This window comes from Lissotriton helveticus, chromosome 1_1, assembly GCF_964261635.1.
Source record: "Lissotriton helveticus chromosome 1_1, aLisHel1.1, whole genome shotgun sequence".
NCBI lineage: Eukaryota > Metazoa > Chordata > Amphibia > Caudata > Salamandridae > Lissotriton > Lissotriton helveticus.
In genome coordinates, this window is record NC_136057.1 from 482810707 (window position 1) to 482837819 (window position 27113).

General features: G+C 43.9%; 1 protein-coding gene across 1 annotated transcript in view; it reads left to right on the forward strand.

Moving 5' to 3' along the window:
- The window catches only part of LGR5 (leucine rich repeat containing G protein-coupled receptor 5), a 1130716-nt gene that overhangs the window by 257597 nt on the left and 846006 nt on the right, over positions 1 to 27113 (forward strand). The window contains exon 5 of the mRNA XM_078673922.1: positions 23583 to 23798. Coding sequence (XP_078530048.1) covers positions 23583 to 23798 — 216 coding nt within the window. The remainder of the gene's footprint in view (positions 1 to 23582; positions 23799 to 27113) is intronic.

A 27113-nucleotide genomic window follows, 5' to 3' on the forward strand; every position in this document is an offset into this window, starting at 1 on the left:
TCAGTGGGGCAGGATGGTGTTCAGTGGGGGAGAGGATGTGGCACTATGGCCAGAGCTGCTGAATTTGGAACTGGGGAACCGGGTTTAGCCTTAATAACCAGTCCACCAGACCACTCTCTTGAGAGAGCACAATCCCATGCTAGACGTTAGAAGGCTTCGCAAGACCTTAGAAGCCCTGGTGTCTTAGCACCAGCAGATGGGCCCTAGCATGACAAGTGGAGGTTAACCTTCAAGGCTTATCCACCACAATCCATACTGAAGCGTACCTTGCAGGCAGACCTATGAAGCAGCACACCCTAGAACAACAGTGACTCTGTCACTAAGGTCACAGGACCCTTGAGAAGGGCCAGCTCTAGGGCGGTGCAACCGGTGTGACCACACAGGGTGCTGACTTTGGGTGGAGGCATTATGTTCACAAGTATATTATGGATTCAAAAGCGCTTACAGCCTCCTTCCCGGCCTCCAGCAATTTTTGGCAACAATAGAAATGTCATGATGACTCTGGGTATTAATGTTCTTCCTAGAGAGAGATTGGAATTTTGTCTAGTGGAAGTTTTGACTCATCGAAAGGTAGCTCAGAGGGTTAATGTGCCTGCTGCAAAGAACATGTACCATGCAGATCACAAAGTGCACATAATGTAAATAGGTCAGTGGGCTACTGCTTTTGTCCGAGAGATTCTTTTGTTACTTGCAGTTTATAAGTTAAAATCCTAACATAGAACAGTGAGCTATTAACTGTCATCTAAGAGCCACATACAAACTGCAAGGTATAAATTAGAGTGTTATGTTTTTCCCCAGTCTTTGATTATCCTAATGTTTCAAAAAGTGTTCTTGTGGACAGAAATCAATTCTGATTATTAAAGAGAACCCCCAACCATGGTAGTACGTTTTAAATTCTGAGTTTGTGTTTCTCCAGACCAATGACTATTAAACTATATGGCCTACTAGTATGGTTGTCATGTGACTCCTACACCTTGTAGTCCTTAGTCGTATGTAACATTTTCTATACAGTGAATTACACACATATTGATTGTCTCTGTGTAATGTGAGTGATGTAAAGTGCTCTGACACCCTACAATGGTATGAGTTGCGCTGTAAATCAAATTAAATGCATCTGAGAGAGCGTGTGGTTATAGAGTCTTGAGAGGCACTGTTAAAGGGTGGTAGTGAGGGAACTCATGGCAGAGGTGGTCATTGTGGTCATTAACAAACATTAATGCACATGGCACCACCCGTGCTAAAGTCGGCCCTGCCCTTGAGGTCAGGTTGCCTCACCTATAGGTACCTCAATTGGCATTGTTTCAGCCGTAGTAGCTGCAACTCACCAGGGATTAGCAATGCAGGATTTACACGCACACCAAACTAAGTTCGCAAACTTCACAGTCTCTCTGCTTCATTCACAAGCATTTTTAACATGTGCTGCCTGCTGTGGGGCCACTGGAATTAATTATGCAGCAAAGGAGGACATAATAATGCCGCAGTGTTGACTAAATTATGCATTAAAAAAAGGCTGCAGCGTAATGCAGTATATTTTCTGATATTTTATTATTTTGACGTGTACACATGCTAACAGTCTCTGGAAAGATTTTGACTTATTAGTACCAGTGTAACATAAAAATGCAACAGTGAGGAAGGTGATCAGTCAACCATTGCAATCGACCATCCACTCCGCAGCAACACAAGTCAAATTTTTTATTAACTTTTGATACGTTTGGGCTCTAAACAATTCATTAGTTTAAATGGTAAGATCATGCAGAAGATCTTGCATTATGAGGCAAATATGGTAGAGCTATAATTATATAGAAAACATTTGCTAACTAGGATATTTTGCCATTCATGTTTGAACTGCTGTTGTACACAAAGGAAGAAGTGCTGATGACAGAAACTCCATGGCTCGGAGACAAATGGCTTGTGCTTCCAAATGTTATCGTATTTGGGACAGTCTGGGATTAGAAGCATATCCCAAATGTATTTTAATATCAATAGCTCATTATAAAAAATAAATATTCATGTTTATCCATTGGTTGATTAAACTGGGCAGTGAAATGCCAAACAGATACAAACAATTGGGATGTTTGCGCATTCTGGCCACACCTCTGACTCCGCCCACTGATCCAATTCTTGGGTTATTCCCGCCCTCTGATTCTTTACCCACAGTTCCCCTACCTTTTTTCCCCCACTTCGAACACTGTCTCAGCCCTTTCTCTGCAGCGAATGTAACTGCGGCCGCAAAAGTGAAACGCGTAATGCAGATGTTTACAGAAAACAGTGCCTAGACGGCCGGCCACAACGTGAAGGAAGCTTTTGAAATAGGAAACCAAACAGATGGCACACAGCGCGCCCTGTGCTGGCTCCCACAAGGTAATCGGCACACATGCACAAGGGCTCATTGGGAAAAGTGCAGTACATGCACAAGTTTCCCAAAAAGCCCTGAGCGATTCCAAGAGGTCCCTCTAAGCAGCGCTTGCGCACTGCGTAGCTGAGACCTAAACACCTACTGGAAGACAATGTTGTGATCCGTTTTTTCTCTCATGACATAGAAATTGAAAAGAGAGAAGTATTTTGTTTTCATCTCCTGTGGACTCCGAAAGAGTGTGCCACAACGAACATCAAAGCCAATTGTTTCTTTCATTAGTTCTGAAGATTTTAAAGCAGCTTTTTAAATACCGTCTAGTAGATGGCATGGACCCCTGGCTGGAAAGGCCTTGAACTCCACCCTCACCTGTGATGGAGCACCAAAACATTTTGTCATGTAACTAGATAGAATCACTGCAGATGAACATTGTATTGCTCGAGTTCTTACCAAACTTGTTAAGTGCATTATGGAACAATGCTGTAGCGGAAGCTGCATTGCATGTTTCTTAAACATCCAGATCAGCCTCTATAGTCCGACTGCCCCAACCATTTTCTGCATTGCAAAATGTGATACGTTCTGCACCTCTGGGGTTTTATCCACACTGATAGAGCGCTTTACATTTCCATGGAGTAAGGCCTTACTATGTTCCTTGTCAGTCTGAGAGATATTAGGTAGCTATTGCACATTCATTTGAGTAGATTTTGGGAGTGCCTTGGCGGCTGGTGCACGTTTGTGAAACAGATCCCCAATGGGCCAACAGAGTTATTGAAGGTGGTGCCAGGCTGCAGTAAAGCATGAGGGGACCCATGTGCAACATCGTTTCTGTTTCAAATGGGCCATTGTTTCTTGGAGGGACATCTGGTTCAGTGCACCCTCAAATCTAAGAGGCTATAATCTTCAAATGGTCTTGTATACTATATGTTATGCAATTCGACTCGCTGTCTTTCCAGTTAGTATGGGGACTGCCACTCTTTTTACCATCACGTCCTTAACTGCAAAATCTTTGTTCTCTTGAATGATCTTCTGCACTCTGCAGGACATTGTGTAACTTTGCCTACAAGGACAAAACGTGCATGTGTGAAACGGTTTGAGAGCTGCTGCCTCACAAGGACCTGCCTCTACTCAGGAACTATTTCTTGGATAGGTAGAGAAAAAAGCATCAAAACAAAATTTAATTTTTGGAGTAGTGTGGCATGTGGGACAATCATGAGCAATGCTCTCTAGCACATACTAAAGTCTTCACAAAAAATACCTCAAGTTAATTATTTGGCCTGGGTATTGCTTAAGCTCTGGCACTTCTCCACTGCGCGTTCTGTGCCTGTGCTGCAAGTGGAAAAAAAAAGAGTAAGTACCATTGGAACCTAAGGTAAGTACTCCTGTATCACAAGGATCTAACCCTTATTGGCAAATATTTATTGGACAGGTTAGAGATGAAAACATGAAAACACAATTTATTTTTTGAAGTGGTGTGGACATGTGGGTTTATTTCTTTTTTCTTTTTTGAAATACTCGGTTCGCAGGTGAGATTAGTTGAATTATTTCAAAATGTATATTTTATAAACTTGATTGGGCGAGCAAGTATTCCATACACGGTGTATAGCTCACTGAGAGTGTCAGAAATGTGCAGTGCCTTCAGCCTTAACTCCAGAGCACTCTGTCATGGCGCGTTATAGACACTCACAAAAAACCAGAGCTCTAGACCTGGGTGAGCAAGTGATGATAATTCCATAACTGAAATAAGAGACAAATAATTTGCACCCCATGTGTGCTCTAGATTTTATTACACAGCGTGAAGCAGCATTTCATGTCCTGAATTCAAGTAAATGAAGGGGCTCTCACATGCAGTCATGAACAAATAGGAGGCTCTGTGAAATAAACGAATTAACTGAGATCACACAGTTTGGTTACTATTTGGAATATCTGTAGAAATCTGAAACCAGTGTGGGTGAATATGAATTGTGAGGTGCACAAATGTCTGCTTGTAATGCAAGCATGAGTCTTACTGGAGTTGTACCTGTAACTGTCGACACATTTTGAACTAAGATTTTACTATACAACATTTTGAACAATTGAAAATGTACCTCCAAACTTAGCCTGAAGGCATTAGAACACATTACGTGAGCACCAGTTACATTATACAAGGTCTGCCTTTGTATTTCTTTTTAAGCACAGGGAGATTAAGTGATTTTCCCAGAGTCACAGGATGTTGAGCCGACGCCGGGACCCGACCCGACCTTGGTTCCAGTTCTTGTGGCTTGTCAGCATATTGCTGCTGATTATGAATTACTCCAACAATGCCGGTCATCGGTTGTACAGAACCTTTATGCATAGTACACAGCTCAGCCCGTACCCCCAACACACACTCACACATACATACATACACACACACCCTCCAACCCCGATTGGATGGCTCAGGACATAAGAAGTCCAGTTGCCATGTTGTGTAAAACACAGGAAATATCACAATGCAAGCATGGAAGATTAAACAAACCAATCTAACGATGACAAACGCAAACACACAAACGCATCTCACATATACACAAACATGTATGTAAACATACATCACAAACAACTACACAAAAGCACCTACACTTTTAAGATTAAGTGAATTGCCCAGGATTACCGGAATGTTGAGCCAACGCCGAGATTCAAACCACGCACAACAGTTTCAAAGTTGCCAGCTCTGGCCACTCACTAAATAACAGGGCAGCTGGGACCCCATCCTCTGCAGGCATGGATAGCCCCCCACCACAAATCCAGCCCCATGCAATTTTCCAGCTGGGACCCATTGGTAGAACTCTAAATATGTGCTAACCTCGGGAACACCGGTTCCCAGGATCTTGATTACAACAACACCCAGGAATCTCTTCCGGAGCACCCATCACAGGAGTTTAAAACCAAGGGAACCCAGGGTGATCATTGGTAACTCAGGGGGGCATCAGGACCCGGAGACCAACACAACCTGAGGATCTTCCCATCTAGGTTGTTGTTACTGAGCCAACAAAACCAAGAGAACGCCTCACCTCGAGGGAAATTGCACATGTCAGGACACCACGACCCATGAACCTATTACCAAGAAAACAAAATAAGGTTCTCATCAGCTTAGCCGACACTGGAACCAAAATAATCCAAAATCCTTCTTGCCAATTACTGGGGAGACTGGCCTGCTAGACCAAGAGAAGCAATGGAAATCTGTGCCATATGTGTTGTATCAGTTTACTAGGTCAAGCTTTCCCTCCATATCAGGCTGGGTGAAATGAGTATCTATCACTTTTAAAGGGCTATGCTACTAGTTCTCCCTACTGGACCCAGAACTCTGTATGTCAGCACTGCCTTGCACTGTATGAAAATAATTAACATTCAAAAGAAATTCCTTTACAATGAGGCTGACCTTCATGAAAACAGATGACTATGGGACAGTAAGATCAGAACCTTTAAGCTGCACAATAAGAGAGTTTTTTTGTCTTTCTTTTTTTTGTATCCTTTCTTTTGAAGTTTCAAATACAGAAACAGAAGAAACCAACAGGAGGCATTGCAAGTCATGTCAGAATACAGCGTACAGCACGGTTCAAGTATAATCATTTCAGCATTAAGACGTTAGCCTCACAATGCCAGAACCTCTCCCGAACATGATCAGGGAAAAACCAAGATGGAGGAGTAGGGTCAGGAAGGGAGGGGAAAGAAGCCACCTAGCAGGATTGGAGCAGAATCGAATCCAGGGGACCAAGTTCAGATTGCGGCACGCAACAGCCCAAAGCGCCCACCACAGGAGGCAACCCTGGTGGCTGATAGAGCACCTACTAGTCTGCCTCCTACATGTCAAGAGTGGTGTTTTCAGCCCTTTCCTAATCTTGCATACCTAAGCACAGCTCAATGGGGGATCAGATAACTTTAGGCCATGACCTCAATGGCATCAGTTCCAAATAAGTGGTTACGTTATACTGGCAGTATGCCGCATCTTTGAGCCAGTCATCTTTCTGCGGAACCAGGCGGTGACGACAGTGCATCACCACTCACCGTTTAGCAAGCAGAAGCAGGCGTGCAGTCAACTTTTGCAACTCCGGGGGGGACCTCCTTGACGTATCCTAGCAACATAACCTGGGGGGCTTGCTACAACTGCAGGCCTGTATCAGTAGTATTACAAACATTGTGCCAGAACCTCTCCACTCCCAGGCAGTCCCAGTCCAAGTGTAGAAAATCAACGCATGGTGATGAGCAACGGGTGCAACATGCATCGTATGTAAGGCTCAACCTATGCAGTCGCTCTGGGGTGTGATAGAGTCTGTGGAGATATTTAAAGGGCACCTGTCGCAGCCAGCAGTTTGGCGAATATGCTTGAGCTTGAGCACAACAGAAACTCCACTGTTCCTCTGAAATGGGGTATGTAAGGACATCAGCCCATGCCTGTCTAGCACCAGGGATAAACACCAGCACCATTTCCTGCATACTAGCATATAGTCTGGTGATGAGCCTGCGCAGGGATGGGTCCATAAGGATAGCCTCAAGTACCTGGAACGTGGGGGCCAATGCAACGAATGAAACATGGAGTGATCGAACCGCCGCTCGGGGGTAGTAGTTACTGAACGCGCCTAGCATGGTGATGTTTTGTCTCTGTATGGCTTGTTGTGATGTGAGAAAGGACATAGATGGGGCTATGGTAGTAAGTTGCAGCTTGGTAAATCAATTGCGTCTGTCAATATCTAGTGTAGTGGGCAAGGGAGGATGGCCAATTAATGGGATAGAGGAGACAAAAAGGTCATACTCTTGAGTTTGCTTTTGTGTCTCGTTCCATGCCTAAACCACGCAACCCACTGTGTCAAGCAACCCTTTGGGGTGTCTTGGAGTCTGGTACAGCACCATCCTGAGGGGTCATGGGGCAGCGTGGTCATGTTCAGGTACATATGGCGTAGGATAGAGCCAATAATGTATGAATTCTGCCTGCGAGCTGTAATAGTAAAGTTCCATCTCCAGCACGGCAAACCCACCCTACTCTAAGGGGAGTGTAAGTACCTCCCATGCAATTCTAGGTTGTTTCCTTGCCTATGCAAGGTCCTTCAAGTGCTGTCTGAGATTTCACCTAATGCATTGCAGCAGTAGTAGCGGAAGGTTAATAAACAGGTAGAGTAGTTTGGGCAATACGATCAGCCTGCCTGACATTAAGACCATAGTTGGATCTTCAAACGATATCCAGGTAATGGCTCAACCAAGGCTAGCAATGGGTTGTGCATAAAGAAGGCCTATTAGTGTGACGAACCTAGGGTTGATGCAGGACAAATAGCACGCAAAGGTATGGTCACTCAAGGGAAATGATGCCTTGGTTTTCACCCATCTCCAGCATGGCAGACGGTTTCCCAAACCTTTAATACACTCCAATCTTCATGATTTGCCACCAAAATACATGAATATATTACTCTTCAATTTTAACTTTTCACTTGTTAAGAGCATAGGATTGTCTTTCATTTTTCTTTTTTGTCTTTTCCAAATGGCATCCGTAGCTCCACCTGTTCAAAATGAATACCTTTTTTACTGTCTTTCGACGATTTCGACATGACAACGGTACCACAACGCAGCACAAGTAAATGTCTAGCCAATGGTTCTCTCAAAGGTAGGGCCAGGGTTCCCTATGATGTTGATTTCAAACGCTGGTCGTGCTATAAACATTGTATTAAGCTATGCTAAGCTTTGTGCTCAGCACTTTTCCTGCTTCTTATGCACAATTTCAGAAAAAGATGATCATCTCTTTATAATATACAATACTAACAGCACGAAAATGTTGGCCATCTTAATTTGTTGGAATACATAACGTTCACCATTTTTATGAAAGCCCAGTGGTATTGTTCACAAATGTACAAAATAACTGGGTTACTCGCAAGAGTCACTGTTCTTGAAAGGGCATTTTGCATCTCATGTCGTACTTAAACTAGCCTCTTCAAATTCCTGCAATACAACTAACATTTTCACACAAATCCCCTCACAGCACAATTACTCTGCCTTAATTAGGTTTCATTTGCCTTCTTTCTGCGTGTCTGCATTTCCCATTATTTGCAGAAATGTTGCGCGTATATCACCCCTGAAGAAGAACACCAAGTCCAAAACACATTTATTATGGATAAAATCACCAAATTAAATGAATACTTACCGATGTATAAAATTGCATCCATGATTATGAATAAAAAGATTTAGGGAACTGGAGTTCGTTTTGAAACTGCAAGAGGCAGAAAGCCACACATGTAAATAAGAAGGCTTGCAGCCAGCCTACTAGCAGTGGTCTGTCTGGGGGACTACATATCAGTTGAGCGCACCACCATAATCTCTCATAAAATAATAATGTGCGAAAAACCTTCCATCCTGAAAATTTGGAAGAGCTTAGTAAACCCTGGATGCCTCTTTAATGTAATTTTCTTTACTGCACGAATTTAGCTCCTTGAATCCTGCTGTTGTTTAAATACCTTTAAAAAACAATAGAAACACATATGAACAAATCATCATGGCACAAACCATATGTGCAGATGCACAGAGTGTAATATTCTATTGCTATTTCTGAAGGAGAAGAGGGGTGTCATAATCCACTTGAGCTCAGCCCCTTGTGAGCCATGCTCACTCTGCCCTTGCATCAACCGTAATAAATAGCATATTACACTGTGCACATATAGAGACTATATATGTGTGAGTATATCTGTGCCTGCAAATTTCCTAAACTCTGCATACTGCGCAAGGTGAGCGATTTACCACCTTCAACCCTTAACTTTCTCCATTGACTTTTGGTGGACTTTACAAACTGAATTTTGGGGGATTTATTGTTTGAATATTATAGTTTTCACCATATGCTAGTTCGTTTTGTGAACTATTAACTAGAGATTTGTGGAAAGTAATATAATCCCAAAATGCGTGTCTCTGCCGCCTCTAAAAAGATTTAGCGAAATATCTCAAAATAGGTACCTGTTCACGGTATTTCCACCTAGACAGTGGCATTTCCAATAAGTACATAGAAAGGATAACATCTGTAGCACACAAGGCTTTCTGTCTTGCCTTGGAGATTCTCATGTTTTTACCCGTTTCCAAACAAGACCCTTCTTATGTCTTGTTCTTTGTTTTAAAAATACTTCACCCTAAAACGCAAGAAGACAACGCTACAGTTCTGTTGAAAACAGCTATCTAATGCCTAAAAAGAAAGAATGAGTATGGGCAGTTTGAACTTTTAAACAGCTCTGTAGCAGATAGACGATAGCACGATAAGAGTTAATAAAGACAAGAAAGTATCAGGAGAGAGATGGCCACTGCCAAAGTGAGCTCTTTAGGCATCAGTAACCCATTATTCGCTTGTTCATTCAAGTACCTTCTTTTACCTGTCAGATAACAGTGTGCGGCGCAAGAAGTTTCCTATTTCATACGGTGCAGCAATTTGCTGTTCAGGAGGTGTCTTTTACATTGCCTGTTTAGTTCGACCTCTGAAACCAGGTACATAAGTGTGGCGCCACTAAGTGCAGAAGGGCTGAAAGGTTCCATATGCTTTTAAGCTTTTGAGTTGTGTTTTTAATTCACTCACTTTGTTCTACATATCCAGATAACCATTTTGTGGGGTAAAAGCTGCAGCTGTACAAGAAAATGCGAATGCCAATTATTCCATGAATTACGTACTTTAATCACGATTTGTGTATATTTAAGAAGATTAGAGGAGGCTACTGTGACAACTGATTAGTAAATAATGGACAAACTAACAAACCTGATTTGTTTCCTGCAAAACCGTACCCAAAATTAGGTGTATAGGGTGATATCCTTGAAACCTTTGAAACATACCACGGGCTTATTATTCGTAGTGTTTTCTGTGGAAAGGTACTAATATAATTGGATAATTGTACAATTATAAATAAACTTTCCGTTTTAAAACGAATCCCTTAATTGTTTTTTGTGGCTCACGGAATCAGGTTAATCTTCAAGATTTTATGCGTGATACAAAGTGTTTATTGAGGGAAATAATTTACCTATATATTGACTTGAGTCACAAAATATAAAGGCTATTGAACATACCGGACTGCCCTTCTGGAGCAACTGGTAAATGTGCGCTACCTTAGGTGAAGATATGGATGGCACAACCTGTCTGTATTAGACTAGTAAGAACGGTGCTCTCTACTTTAAGTTTAGAGGCACTGGAAAATAAAATCTTTTGCAAAGTTTCCCAACGGAAATGTATTTCATTTTCTTATATGCTGTTTGGCACACTTGGAAAGTTCCTTCTGACAACTTGGTAGTGTAGGGCTGATCCGGTCCTATATGGCAGGAACTTCACACACCTTGTCTGGTGTAGTGTCTGTACAACCTAAGCATGCACACACACCCTATCACTCAACCACATAGTCACATTCATATGTCCACACCTATAAACATATATCCATACACTCGCCATTCAAGGCCCACGCATCCACCATCATACACTTACACAGGCATCATATACCACCACATCTATATTCATACATCCAAATATCCATCAACATAAATCTACACACCCATCATCGTATGCCAATACACCAACCATCATGGACCAAAACAAGTCACTATTTACCAATACATTACAGTGTCATTCCAAGAAGTAAGTAAGCAAGTCAGACCATCATCCTTTTGCACGTTCTAAACATATTCAAAGATTCTCTGAAACTCCTCTCATGTTAAGCTGTCTCAAGTAATAACCTGGGTCGAGAATGACTTACTGTGGTGGGCTCAGGACCCAAGATGAAGGCAGTTCCTTAACTGATAAGTTTCATGACTTTTGCTGTAGCAAACATTTCTGGATGGAATTTCATCATACTGGCCATGAAACTACAACTAGAACTTTAATCAAAAAAAGGACTTTATGTTGGGTCAGTACTTTTGAAATATTCTCTCATTCCAAATTTTCCCACAGATCAGTGCAAGTAAAAAAGTTAAGGGAGGAGAAAAAAAATATGTTTTCAAATATTGTAGTTCTCATGGAACACACTAATGCTCGTGCCTATTGCAAAAAAAAAGATTTACACCGCTCTTGCATTGAAAGTAAAGCTTTACCCAGCAAGAGTTATTTTGTTGATTTAGTGTGGTGAGGGTAAATATTTTTATTCTACTCTGCTTTTAAAATCGCGATTCAGTGATTTGTGACTACTGTCAATCACATTTGAATTTTTGGACAAATGGGAATGGCTGCTTCCCTTGTTTTTTTCTAAGATGTTTTGTAGCTTTTTAGCATAAGCTTTTGTGAATAGGTCTTGGAATTACATCATTTTAAGAATCTGGCTTCTGTAACAAAATCTGTATTCAAATAGTAATACATGCACAAAACCTGGGTACATAGTTTTTCATACTTTGTAAAAGGAAAAAAAACAAGGAAGAAGACAACCTTGCTGCACCAGGCTCGTGAGAAAAGAACTGCGTTCTATGACTGATACACAAGTTTTGGCAAGAGGGTTGATACCCTTCTTGATCCTGCAGACAAAAGACAACGCTTACTGGTTACAAATAACTAAGTGGGAAATGCTTAAAATGATTAACTGCACTGAGCTCGGCCTTAATTCAATCAAGGAAGAACTGTGAGCAATCCGCCTCATGGTAATGCAAAATCGATATGCTTTGGACTTGATGACTTCTATGGAGGGAGGGGTGTGTGCAAAGATCGGTGCAGCCTGCTGCACCTTCATTCCAGGGAATGACACAGACAATGGGACATTGACACTTGCGATCCAAGCACTGCACCATTTACGAAGAGAGATGTGAGGACGGATGTGCTCCTGAGCAGGAGTAATTTTCGAATTGGTTTCCTGGCTCCCCCAGTGGATCACTGAACTGTGCAGATCTCTGTTGCCAGTTTTCATCGTGTTCCTATTTTTGTGTGGGTCTGAGCAATTGGAGATTACCTGCTGTAACAACTCAGTCCTCAAAATGGGTAAAATGCAAGTAACTAGGAAGGTAGTAACTGTCAAGAGCGATCATAAGAAACAACCTACCCCCAATAAAGCAACTATCAAAAGGTATGAGTCAGATAGTGTAGTTGACAAATGAACTAGAGGGGGGAATGTTAATATTGAAAAAGTTGATGTTAACATGAAAAACAATACATTCGTGTATGAGAACGAAATGGCATCATTATTAAAAAATGTGCCTGTTGTGAGCTCCACATCGACCCAACTCACAAATTCGTAATAAGGTAGACTGTGAGACCTAGGCCAGAGGTCACTCATTAATAGGTCACAGGTGGGGTGGCACGTAGCTGGCAGATAGACTCACGAACAGCAAACCTTAGATCAATCCCAAAGATAGGCACAGCAACAAGGAAGTGGTCCAGGGACATTGGCTCCAATAAAGCACACATGGCAAGAGGGGTAGAAGCGCTCCCAAAACACCATAAATTCAAATGCCACATGAGTTAGGTACATATACACACAAGGTTGAAGCCTACCTGTACTTTGCATTAGACAATTCATTTATGCTATCAAAAGCAGCAACTATATTCTTTACCATACATGGACCACTGAAAATACTTTATTACATACATTGAACTCTATAAAAAGAGGCTGCAGACGGATTGTAAATCGAGACAATCCTCAAACCCTGCACCTGTAACTGTTCTACCTTTTGCTCTGTTTAAGCAAACGATTCCTGTTTTGCCAAACACCTCTTTTCTTGTTTTTCTTAAGGTATTTCATGTTCCAGTAACACTCTTGAAACAATGCTCCAGCAAATCCGTTCTATGGTGTCGTCTTTTTCTGCCTGGGGCCCTTTATGGTATGCGTGTTCAAGTGAAAATGCCCAACGATTAAGGGTGGGGGAGCATTAATGACCAAGGTTGTTCATTTATTTATTGCTGAGAATCCTTGCCCATCCGATCTCATGAAGTGCTTATAGGCACTCAACCTCTGCTCTGGGATTCTGACTTTAGCTCTACATGAGCAGCTTCAGATATTTCTAGGAGCTCCTCTCCCTGACTGATACCAATCCCAATGTATCACCATGAAACTACTTTTGCTCCTGTGCGCGTGCACACACATTGTACGCATGTGGAGCAACATGCCTTTCACCTACAGGATGAGGGTGTGTTACAGTAAGCTTGACAGGAGCAGCTAGTTTTACAGCAGGTTGGATCACTATACTGTGCATGTGTCAAAGGACGCATACTTGCTCATATACTGAAGAGCACCTTACTCAACTAATAGATAACCATTATAGTGATGAATGGTATCTTTGATATCCTTGATATCTAGTATTGTAGGAAGTGTTTAAGCACAATCAAGGCCAGTGTTAAATCTCAATAGAACATGAGGCAATGGTTTTTACTCTTAACACACAAAAATAAATCAAACATTAAGGAATTAGGACCATTTTCTAGTTTTACACACACCAAGACAACTAGGTATTTTGGGCGGAAAGCAAAAGAAAGGGAAGGAAACACTTAGAGACCCTATTGGGAAATCCATAAATGCTTCATCATCAGTGCCTATCCACAACCCTGATAGAGTAATACCATCAGGGCGGACTCAACCATGAATGGATGATCTTATATAAATATCTATGTAGACAAAGCAGTGATCCCCCTCCCGACATTTTAACAAGTGTACATGACTTAAAGCTTAAAGAACGGATCTTAAGGTAGGCAAGGGCCAAACATCCTATTGAATTCCGCTCCTGCAGGCCTCTTCTCTTTCAGGATCTGGCGACATCTACTCTGCAGAAAAGGCTGGAGTTTCGTCCCGTCACAGCGTTCTTACGCTCAAAGGACATCTCCTACTTCTTGGGCCACCCATTTAGACTCATTTTTAAATGGGAGGGCAAGCTTCGCCAGGTCCGCTCTTTTAAGGAGGCCACATCACTTCTCCATCTTCCAGGGGATGACTGCACTACTCCGGAGAGGGTTGCCTCCAAACGGACGCGCAAGTGGATCCCACGCAATGGCAACGAGTTGGGAATTCTCTGTTGCGTCTCCGTCTGGACTCTGAGACCATTGCCAAAGAATGCAATGATGTCCTTAATCCCTGTCAGAAGATTCGAACGCCGCAGATTGAAACACACAGGCTGAGGTGATGTCATTCGCAATCTTACTGGGATTCATCTTTCTTTATTTGGCCGGGCCCTCTGCGGGGTGGGGGCAGCGGGGAGCTCCTTCTATCCATATCACACATCACTGCAGGGCAGATCGCTCGGGACATTTATGGACTTCGCAAGTAAATGCTTACTGTTGTTGTTTTTTTGTTGTGGGTCTTTGAATTCTCTCCTCCTCCTCCAAATTCTGCTGGGCTGATGATACTCATAACTCCCCCCTTCTCTCTGCCTTTACAGATCCGGAGGCAATGCTCTGTAGAACACACAGGGACTCTCCCTTATGTTCTCTCACATCAATATTGTGTCCCTTAACGTCAAGGGGCTGAACAATCCTACCAAGCGGGGAGCCGTTTTGTCCTATCTTGAGCTGTCGGAAGCTCATATCTGCCTGCTCCAAGAAACGCATATACTATCCACTGATGCGCACAGACTGAGATCCAGGGCGTTTCACCATCAGATGTTGTCCTCTAATACCTCCAAGACGGCAGGGGTGGAGATTCTGGTTTCTGCTAAATTCCCGGGTCAAAAAGGTGGCAAACAGGCTGAGATTAGGGGGAGACTCTTGGCACACACTTTTACCCTGGACACCTACACATTCACACTTGCTTCAGTGTACGTTCCCATTGGAGGGCAAGAGAGCTTTATTAGGGAGGTAATACATGAGCTCACTGGTCTCCCAGATAAATCTATGCTCATAGGGGGAATTTTAACTTGGTCTTTGATGGCACAACGGATTGGTCGGGGCAGACTGGGGACCTTTCTGGGGATGCAAAGTGACTTATGGCAGAGGCTGGACTCACAGACATTTGGAGATTGCGTCATCCAGGGGACAGTGAAAACACCTTATACTCACACCCTCACAAGACATACGCCAGAATTGACTATGTTGTTACCTCTGATTCCTTGACACAACAGACAAGGGACGTAGAGATCCTTCCCTGACCCTTGTCTGACCACTCGGAGGTGAGGATATCCCTGTCCATACACCAGTGAACTACTCGCTGATTCTGGCGACTGCGTGAGACCATGTTGCAACGCCTCTCAGTAGTACAGCAAATTCAAAGTGCATGACTGATTACTTATACCTTAACGACTCCCCTACCATTTCTACGACGACTTTATGGGAAGCACTGAAAGCAGCGGTTCGGGGGAGTTTCTAGGCATTGCGTCGGCTGATAACAAGGACAGGAGAGAGAAACGGGAGCGCTTAGTAGGGGAGGTGGCTGAGTTGGAGCGCATTCACCAGACAACAGGGGATCCCAGAGTTTGGAACCTTCTTAAGGCCTCCAGGGCACAGCTGGCAGGACTGGACATTGACCGGGCTGAGTAGGCAGCCTCCGCCTTGAAACATGCATTCTATGTTGGGGGTGATAGGCGTAGGCGCCTCCTCGCTAATCGGCTCAGGGGGGGCAGAAAGTCTGTAATGGTGGTGGGGGGGTTGCACACAAAAAAATCCCTGGTGCATAGTGGGCTTTCTGCCCCCCCCGGGGGGGGCAAATTGGGGGCTACTGCTCCCATTTGCCCCCCAGGGGGGGCAGAAAGGCTGTAATGGTGCCGGGGGATGGGGGCATTGGCGCGCCCATTTCGGGCAGCCCCCACCCTAAAAAAAGTGCCCTCAAAAAAATTCCCTGGTGTATAGTGGGCTTTCTGTCCCCCCGGAGGGGCAGATTGGGGGGCTACTGCCCCATCTGCCCCCCAGGGGGGCAGAAAGACTGAATACAATACATTTATTTATGGGGGCAGTGAAGGCCCTTGCCCACGGGGCCGCTCCCCCCTCCCTGGTATCTAGTGGGTGGATCCCTGCTTGGGGATCACCCTCCTGGGGCGATCACCAAGCAATGATACCTCTCCCGTCTTTCTACGTGCTCAGGGGGCTGAGATAGCCCACTGAGCATGTAGAAATTGAAACTGAAATGAGCCTAAAGGCTCATTTTAGTTTTGTTTGTGTTCAATGATGACAGCGCGACGTGCGTGCTGATCGTCATTGAACAGAAACCAGGGAGGGGGCCTCGGGAGCTGGGGAAGCTCTTCCCCAGCTCCCAAGGTCACAGGGGTGAAAAGGAAATCCCTCTGCTGTCTGCAGCAGAGGGATTTCGTGCCCCTGGCCTCATGACGGAATGGTTCTGTCATTAGCACAGGAGCACCGATGCTCAGCATGGAAGGGATTAATGACCCTGTTTTAGGAAGCTGTTTGACAGCCACTCCATGTATTTCCTATAGGAAAGCTCATTCCATGAGCAATGCTCTGGTAAAGAGTAGGCCCGAGGTGACAGTGGCTAAAAATTGGTTGGGCAGGAGGACCAGCTTTGACAAGTGTGCCACTTGTAAAGCCTGCAAACAGGGTTTGAACACAAAAACGACTACCACGCCTTTTAAACCTAGACCTGTTGCCATCACCAAGTCCCTAAACTGCAAAACAGAATTTGCAGTATATGTGCTGGAGTGTCCGTGCGGCCTGCGCTTTGTGGGGAGTACGAAGCTACAGGTTCACAAACGGATACTCCAGCACATGAGGGCCATCAATAGCAAAGATGCCACTTATCCGGTTGCAAGACATTTCCAGGAACACCACGACAGCAACATACAACACTTGAAATATTTTGCTGTGGACACTGTCTTGCCCCTTAGAAGGGGTGGTAATCGCGAATACCTCCTTAGGAAACTTGAAACTAAATACATCTTGGAGTTTAACTGTAAAACACCACACTGTCTCAATATCAGTGAGGATTTTTTCACCTGGCTTTAAATAACACTGTTCTCGCATCCAGTATCTTTTAGCTGGCATCAGTACTGCCTTTCCTGATTATAAATGTAAGAAAATGTGTATTTTATATATAATTTTATGCATATGATTTCACGTCTTTGAATGACGGCTGTGATTCAAATTGGGTTAGAGTACGTTTTTTATTTTTCTTAGCACTAGCACTTTGCATTTGAAAAGTTACGCATGATTATTGGCCCACTTGGGCAGGACCTTTAAACCTAGGATATTTTATTGACAGAGCAAGTGTGCAATCCATTTTGCAAGTAGAAATGGAGTAAGCATGACAAGATGTACCATTATGCTACCACTTGGTTTTATGACAGATTTTTTGGAAGGGTCTTAATTGGCCGCTAATTAATATGAAATCATATATATTGTTGTATGATCTATTTCATGACAATTTTATATTGATGTTTTTATAGTACTGTCAATGCAACAAAATCTTAAGTTATTTAATAATTTATTTATGTAAGTTGCCATGCTTGTTTTAAATATTTATGACTTTATGAATATGATTGCGCATTTCGCACATATTTATTGTACTCCCACAGTGGGGATCAATTATTTAAAGGCTCTGAGTTACCAGGTTCACCATTTCATCAAGTAGTGTAACTTCTATGTCTATTATGCACTTTCCACATGTGATTGTGTGCATTGTCACTTTAAAAATTAAAAAATGCATCGGGAGGAGCCTGGCGACGAACGAAGATGGCCGCATAGGCTCTCGGCTCCGTTGACCTCCGCCTGTCTGATGACGATCCTGATATATATCCTGCCTTCGTGCCTCACCCCCATACAGGGTAATCCCTGCTGATACTGGCGGTGTGGTCCCGCGGACTTTCCCACCCGGATCGGCGGAATGGTGCCGTGTGAAAGATTTTGGCCCAGAGTTGCCCGTAAGCCGGGACCTTGATTACTGACCCAGCCGGGTTTCTGGACGGCGGCTGTGGTTGGGTGCCCCAGAAGTGGTCCGGATCTTTGACCTGAAGTGTTTCGCATCCCTATGTTGGTGAGGTGCCTGCGGTCCTGTGCACACTGTGGGGGTGTACATATCCTGAAGGTGGCTGGGAGGTCGGGGGTCTCCTTCCCGGCGGCTGACCCCCTCGCCGGGCTGGTGCCCTCGCCCGAGGAGCCCCGTCATTGTTCGTACGTGAGCCTCCAATCCCCGCCTGCCCGACCCGCACTTCGGTCCCCGGAGGAATCGGGCGCTCCGAAGTGCGCTCGAATGTCTGGAGCTGACTGCATGGAGGCGGTGCGGGGTAATGAAGAACCGTCTTTGAGGACCGTGATGGCCGCCATTAGGGAGCTGCGATCCTTCATGGCCTCTACTCGCCAGAGGATGGTCGCGGTTGTCACTGACACTGCCCGATCGTACGGGGACCCTGACCTGCCTGGTGCCTCTGAGCTGGCTGTTATCTCTACGCTATTCCCGGTACTTACCAAACGAGGCTCCCTTCCTGTTGTAACCTCGCAACTGTCGCCTGGAACATTGTGTTCTAATGGACCTATTGTTTCAGAGAGACGTCCGCCATTATCGGCGCGTCCGTCCACTGATGTGCTTGTGGTCTTCACTTCTCCTGAGCCTACGGCTAAGGCGACCCGGCGGATGCTGCAAACATCACTCGACTGTTTTGACTTTGCCCTGAGTTTGATATCGACATGGTCGTACATTGGCTGGAAAACGGCAACTCTCATGGCGGTGGCGGATCATGACGGATTGCGGTGCTTGATCGGACTCCCTAGGCAGGTCCGCAGGCCGGCAGGACTTTTGATTTTTCCTCGATACGTTCTAGTGCAATTGGCTGAACTCATTGTGAACATTCGTAAGGGTCAAGGGTGAGACCACTGTGGATCTCTGCTTTGTGGGTGCGTGAAGTTCGGGGGACCCGCCATTTTGTTGCTTGCGGGTGGTGGGGCAGTGTCGGACGCCTTCCCTGTGCGCTATTTAATAACTTGCTTACGTGATTGCTCTACTTCGTACTGGGACCGTGCGCCGCAGGGGGGGGGGTGGAGGGACCGAGGGCAACTGTGATTTTCTCCTCCACCTTTTCCCTTTTTTTTTTTTTTTTCTTGTCTTATCTTCTCTTTTTTCCATCTTTTTGTATTTCCCTTTTCTCGCTATATTTCGGGTTTTTGGATGCTGGGCGACAGGCACGCTGCTAGGGGGGTAGGCCGTAGCCATTGGCAGGGGTGCAGGGTGGGGGGGGGAGGGGGGATGGGTTATTATTGTTTTTCTGTCTATTGTTTCTATGGCTCTTTTTTCTTCATTAGTTCAACTGAATTCTCTGTTTCTTTTCTTTCTTTCTTGGTTTTGGGATCGGTATGACGCATGACCTGATTTCTTAGTCTCGGAGTTTGACCATGGGTTCAGCCCTTGATTGTTTTTCATTACACCTCTCCGTGTACGGGCGAAGGTCGGGTGTGCTTAGTGTTTGATTGCACGTGTATACTGTATGGCCCCCCCCTTACAGATGCCGATAGGTATACGATTTAGACTCTATGTCCGATCCCACCCTTCTTTCTTGTTTTCTGCTCCTTTTGTTATTATATTGCAATTTATTTCTTCTAAGGAGAACCGAAAATAACGAACACTATTTTACCCGATCAATGGCAGAATCACTTTAAAAGCCTTTACAATCACACAGGACATCTAACCCAGGGGGAAGAGATAATACCAACACAGCCCCTAAAACTGGACTTCTCTGTGAAAGAAGTTGAACTGGGAATAGCAGGGCTCAGTAAAAACAAAGCACCAGGCCCGGACGGGATACCACCCGATCTCTACCTGAGCAAAATCGAACTGTGGGCCCCGCTATTAACGAGGGTCCTGAACGAGGCAGTGGTGGCAGGACTGCCTCGCTCTTGGTCAACAGCAACCATAGTTCCGATTTATAAAAAGGGGAACCGCGACGACCCTCAATGTTACCGCCCCATCTCTCTCATAGATGTGACAGCGAAAGTACTGGGCCGAGTGATTTTACATCGTCTGCAGGATTGGGCAGAGGAGCACCAGGTTCTTTCAGACATCCAATACGGTTTCAGGGAAGGTAGATCCACCACTGACCAATGTCTGAACCTGTACCTTCTGGCAGCAAAATATACCATCGCTGGCACTGGGAATGTATTTATTGGATTCATGGACCTCTCGGCGGCCTTTGACCGCGTAAACAGGGAAAAACTTTGGTCATTACTGATAAATCTAGGAGTGGATCAACCCCTTGTGGACACCCTACAAACCTTGCACTGGAACACATCTGCAAGTGTGAGGTATAACCAAGAGGGAAGCAAGACGGACCCCTTTTTCTGCACTAGTGGAGTGAGGCAGGGCTGCATCTTAGCGCCCTTCCTTTTCTCTATATATATTAACCGCCTGGAAAAAGAGCTTTCAAAGTTAAAAGTAGACTCTCCACAAATTGGCCAACGCGCATTGCCGGTATTACTTTATGCCGACGATGCGGTACTCTTGTCCAGAACTCCCTTAGGTCTACAAAAGTTGATCGATGGTTTTGTCGATTTCATGGCCAAACTTGATCTATCGACAAACCTTGAAAAATCGTTTATTATGACAACAGGAGCAACAAAAAAGGGGAATTTCACTTATAACATCGGATCACACAAGATTGGCCAGGTCAAGACCTTCTCATATCTAGGTGTACTCTTTGATAACCATTTGAACTTTAAACCCCTGGTGGAAAAACATGTAACTAAATTGGCGGCGTCATCAGGAGCCATTATGGGATATGGTCAAAGACTGGGAAGGTGGTCCCCAGAACAAATATTAAATTTGTACAGATCGATGTGTTGTGCAAAGGTCACCTATGGGGCGGAAGTATGGGGTCATATAGACAATAAACTACAACAAATACAGGTGGAAGAAAACAAATTCTTTAGAAGAATCTTGAAACTACCACAGAGCGCCCCGGCTTACATTATTCATGAGGAAATGGGAGAGCCTTTTATCGAAGACCGGATTAAAGTTAAACCCCTCTTGGCTTGGGTCAAGATATGGACTAATCCGGAGGCAGATCTAACGAGACAAATCATAACAGACTGCCTTAAACGGGATAAAGGATACCATATTCCCTGGTTGAAGTATATTAAGGACTCGCTAGATGAGATTGATTGTACAAACCTCTGGACATCTCCAGGATCTATAACTGTTGAGAGTAAAACGATAGTAAAAAAAATCTTTTTAGAACGGTTACGGACGATTAGGGCAGAGAGTGAAAGACACAAGCCCACTGTCTCATCCTATTGCCAACTTACAGCAAAGCAAGGAATGGAACCATATCTGAGGGTCATGCACAATGCGCAGGATCGTTATTATATGACCCGTTTCAGACTTAACATGCTTCATCACATATTTGCGGTCCCCCCAGGGTTCACCCTTACAGTGGAGGCGAAGGGTACCTGCGGCTGCGACACTAGGTCTCCGCAGGATACCCTTCACTTTGTTTTATTATGCCCTTTTTATTCTGCTCCAAGACGTACGTTTTTAGTAGGGATTCTGAAAGAATCAAAACTCAGACATGCAAAACTGGCTCTAAAGTTTTTACAGGAAGCTGAAGATGCCTATACACTATTTTGTACTGTAAATTTTATCCGGGTAGCACTGCGGTTAAGAGACACCAGAGAAAATGGACCTTAACACCACTTAATCCCTTAAAAATTTACTCCTTTGCCACTAGTCTATTGAAATAGGTTTTTAGCTAAATTTTACTTATTTTTCTTTTTTTTTTTAAAAACAAAATTTGTATATTACATTGTGTGTATATTGTATATGTGCTTTTATGGTGTCTTTTTAAGTACCGAATAAAGTTTATAAATTGAATTGAATTGATTACATCACTGGAAGTAGTGTCACACAACCATCAATGGCAATATAGTATCGGACATTAATTAAATAACTCATTACAAGGCATGACACTACAATGCACACCACTACAACGCATGTCATTACAACTCAGTCATTACAACGCATACCTTTACACCGCATAACATTACCATCCAACACTTACTCTACTGTTGCAACCCCTGAAGTTAGAATAGTAATTTTTACCCCTACACTATCCAACACTTACCCTACTGTTGCACCCCCTGGAGTTAGAATAGTAATTTTTACCCCTACACTATCCAACATTTACCCTACTGTTTCACCCCCTGGAGTTAGAATAGTAAATTTTACCCCTACACTATCCAATACTTACCAAACATGCAATGTAATGTAATGTGTTGTAATGGTATGCGTTGTAAAGGTAGTATGCGTTGTAATGGAATGCGTTGTAAATGTAGTTTTTTAAATTTCATTGTAATGGCATGCGTTGTAATGGCATGCGTTGTAATGGATGTTGCGTTGTAAAAAATGCGTTGTAAAGGTATGTGTTGTAAATGTGTGCGTTGTAACGTCATACATCCCTATTATTACCACTGTCACCTCTGTTCCCACTGTCATCACTAATACCCCTACCAAAATGAAAACGAATACAACCATGAACACTACATGACCACCATCATTACCAACACTCTCACCTCCACTGTCACAGTCCTCACCACTGTTACTAATACCACCACTGCAACCACCATCAGCACTACCATTATCACCACAGCCACTATTACCACAATCACCACTGCATTCACCACTGCTACCTGTCGTTTATTAATGGAACTAGAGCAATGCGGTGCTAAGTAAATTTTAACTCAATGTATTTTTATTATAATTTCTGTAATATCTTTACAAATAAACGAGGATCACGACTACCTTCACCATTGTTACCTTCACCATGACCAACCACTATAACCACCATCAGTGCTCCTGCGTACCATTAATACACATCCCAATCCATTGCATTTTGTCCACTATGCCACCTCAGATTAGACTCACCCATAGGCACCCAAATGGAAATCATCAGTAATACTGCTCAAAAAGGAACAGTCCTGTGCTCTTTGTCATAGGACTCAAGCCATACCTCACCAAAGAGACTTAAGTAGGTCGAAACTTTCCTGGGGTTCCTCGTGTTCCCATCTGGAGGGTACCCGCCCTGGCATTTACCATCTAGTCTGCTTCTAATGGAGCAGGACCCAGACTACTATGCATAAGGCATGTCTCTGTCTAGAACGGCACAGTGGGTGAAAAACGGTGGTCTTGAATGTGACCCGCCGAATCGCCAGTGTGTGAAATTATTTCAAGCATTTTCTTCCACCATATTGTTTTTGCAGTGATTTTCCAAGCACTTCAACGTTAATTCCAATGCACCAAAATGCAAACACCAAATGATACAGGGTCCCGAAAGTATGCCAACAACACATTCAGCTAAATTTCTCTTTACATGGCTTTTTGCAAGGCTCATTTCGTTTACTTTGACTTTACTGACTCTCAGGTTTCTGTTCTTTTTGGTTTGCCAGGCGTTTAGATGCAAACCACATCAACATGCTGCAACCTAACTGCTTCGATGGACTGATTTCCCTGCGACACCTTTGGCTGGATGACAATTCTTTAACAGAAATTCCCGTGCAATCGCTCAAAAGTTTGTCAGCCTTGCAGGCCATGACATTGGCACTGAACAAGATACAACATATCCCGGACCATGCATTTGGAAATCTCTCAAGCCTGGTGGTTCTGTGAGTTTTTTAATCGTTATTCTTTTAGTCGATTCCTTTTCAGAAGAATTCACAGTTCTTGGATACGAAGAATGCTAGACTTTGAGGGGCAGATCTGAAAGGAAGTGTTTTCACTCTTGCTATAAACACATTACTGTGACTCTAGTTGCACATTTTCTGCTGATCTTTCCTTATCCCTCTCTTTTTACTTGCCTACTGCATCAATAATGATTTCTTCTTCATTACCTGTGGAATCCCCTTTCCCAAATCCCTCTCTCCTGCAAAGCTATCAGTCACCTTTAACCGCTTTGCCTTCACTATTTTAAACCTTCAATCCTCTATGTAGATCAGTGTTAAGCCCTCTCAGACACTGAGTTGACTGCATTTTTAAGTTCAATATTATGTAAGAAGATGCAATTTCTAGTTGTTGTTTTTTTCTGTAACGAACGCTGACTTGATTAAGATACTCTATGAAAAAATGTGAAATTGCTAATCCTGTTTCGGGTGCAAACTACAATTTGCACACAAAACGCAGTTAGAAATTGCGTGGCATTTGCCCACTTACTAACAACACGCAGTTTGCATATGTGCAAATTGCATATACTACATTGTTTGCCCACAAGTTTACAGCAAGTGAAATTTAGTGGAGATATGTTTTGCCAAATAGCATTCAATTCTAATTTGCTCACCCTGGAATACTTTCCAAGTTGCACAATTTTCAGAATTCGCAAACTGGACTTTAGCACTATTTCCAAAATCAGGTCAATGAGCACAAATGCAGTCCTCTGACTCAGCACATGCATTCCTTAAAAGCATCATTCCTAATTCCAGTTTTGCCAACAATCCTTGCAGACTGGGAATTTGGCAAACTGCAGATCTTTTCTGCAGTAGCCTGTCAGTTTCCAGGGCATCTGTCCTAGACTGGGAATTTGGCAAACTGCAGATCTTTTCTGCTGTAGGCCTGTTAGTTTACAGGGCATCTGTCCCACCGCCGGATTACAAGGCTGGCGGTCAGCGCAATTATGTTTCAGGGGAAGACCAACCTCGGTGGTCAGACTCTAATCCCTACAATGTAGGCATTGCCTGCGCAGGCACCCCCGTAGGGATTAGGATAGCCCTTTCCAACTGCGTTTTCATGGTGGTCCTACAGCCATGAAAAGGCGGATGAAAATTGACTTTGGGGGCACCAAGCAGGGCCCCTGTCCCCTGTGGGCCACTGCTAAGGAGCCAATTACAATTTTGATGGTGCGAAGGCCAGACCACTCGGCCGCCACACTGCACCGCCACACTGCACCGCCAAACCTGCACGAGAACCGTCCGCAGTATAATGACTTTTAGTCATTGGCGGTGATTCCTTTGGCGTTCCTACGGTGGTGCCTGTAAAATAGGCACCACAATGAGAATGTCATAAACAGTTTCAGCACTGCATCGACCGTAAAGTCCATGCTGTGCTGGAACTTCTGTGCATGCACACACGGGGGACATGTTATGCCCCCTGTTTCCTCTCTGCCTGGGTTTACATGGAGGAGGAACCACCATGAAAACCCTGGTGGAGAGGAAACTCCTAATATACTTGGCGGGACCATGCCTCTGGACCGCCGCGCCACCACCAGGGTATAGCGGTTCCCTGGCGGTGTTGGCGATTGCAGGGTGGCACGACCACGAGGGGCATAATGTGGCAGTCGCAAAACCACCACCTCCATCCCACCACGAGTCTAGCGGTCCGAAAACTGCAATACTCATAATCGGCCCCTAAGTGGACAGGGGAGCATGTGTGGTGCCCCTCACAAACATACACACATTGTGTACCAGGCGCCCCTGGTGCCTGGCACAGGATCCGTGGATGTTTGAAAATTGCCTGTTTGTGCTGCAGTCCTTTTCCTGGGCCTCAGCAATCCCACAGTATGAAAAGGCACATTCCAACCACGTGCTGGTGGGCCTATCCTAATCGGGCACTAATCGGGCAGGTGGGACTGCCGACTCATTGTCAGAAGGACACCTGTCCATGGCAATGCCGGTGAGGATGCCTGTCTAACTACCATTGTAATGAGGGCCTAAATTGTAAAATCATGATTCTATGCAACAAGAGGAACAAGCAAAAAGAAGCATTTTACCACAGAATACATTAGAAGATTCTCTCAAAATACTAATGCATTGAATTCAGTTTCTCTCAGAGTTTATCCAAGTACTATAATCGACACATGGTACGAAATATAGTCAGTTGGAATGTTCTTGGTTTGGGACAGTGTGGTGATGAGCCTCTGGGAACGTGCACTGTCTCTTAGTGAAATGCTTACAATTCTTATTTTGAGCCAAGACGCAACAACAAGAATGACCACATATTATGCAGTGACATCAATTAAAGATGGAGGAAAACATAAGCTTGGTTTGTGTTAGCGCTAGTTCAATCTCAAATAATTTTAAAGGTAAAATATGTAAGCTGCCACTAAGATCCCACTGAAGCAGTCGTAGAAAACAAACAACAAAGATAAACCAATCTTGCCAAGAAAGATGTCTCTTAGCTTACATTTTGGTAGCTTGATCGAGCACAAAGACTAAACTCAGACATCTGCAAAGGGGTGTGGCATAACAAGAAATGTAACATAATACTGTTGAGAGGTAAAGAACTAACAAAACCATACTATTACATTTTCATTTACATAGGGTGCTTGAGTTGACATGATATCCAAGCATTGCAATAAAGAGAACCCCTTCAGGAGTAAAAGTAAATAAAGGGGAAAGACTGTGTTCTGCAATGAGGGAAAGTAAGCACCAAACTGCGGAACACACCAGGTATGGGAACACAAGGAGAGAAATATTGCCTTTCAGCAGGAAATGGTATAGTCCAAAGCTCTTTTTTAATATAAAACCAGGGCCTTCGCTGGTCATATCACTGAAAGTACAAGATTTAAAAAAAGTTTCTATGACCTAGAATCTAGGGAATGCTAAATTGATTCTGGTATTTTCCTGGACACTGCTGGTCGTTTGCTATCAAGAAAGCTAAATAGAGGCAGTTGCCAGAAAAATTAAAAAGAAAGTCCTTAAGCAGAAAGCAATTCTGGTATTTTACTGACCTCTACTTTTCGTTTTCTGTCTAGACAATTAAATAGAGGCAGTTGAACAAGCAGAAAGCAATTCTGATCTCCAGACTCCTTAAGACCCCTGGTGCAGCTATTGCTATCCATCATGCCTCAGAGAGTTGTGTCTGTGGCTAAAAAGCCATTTTGTTGTAATTTTAGTAAGCTGGCACTGTCTGTTAAATACCTACACTGACAAATAATGGTTAAAACTTGGAATGATCAACAGAACCGACTCAATCCTTCATCATTCCGTGGT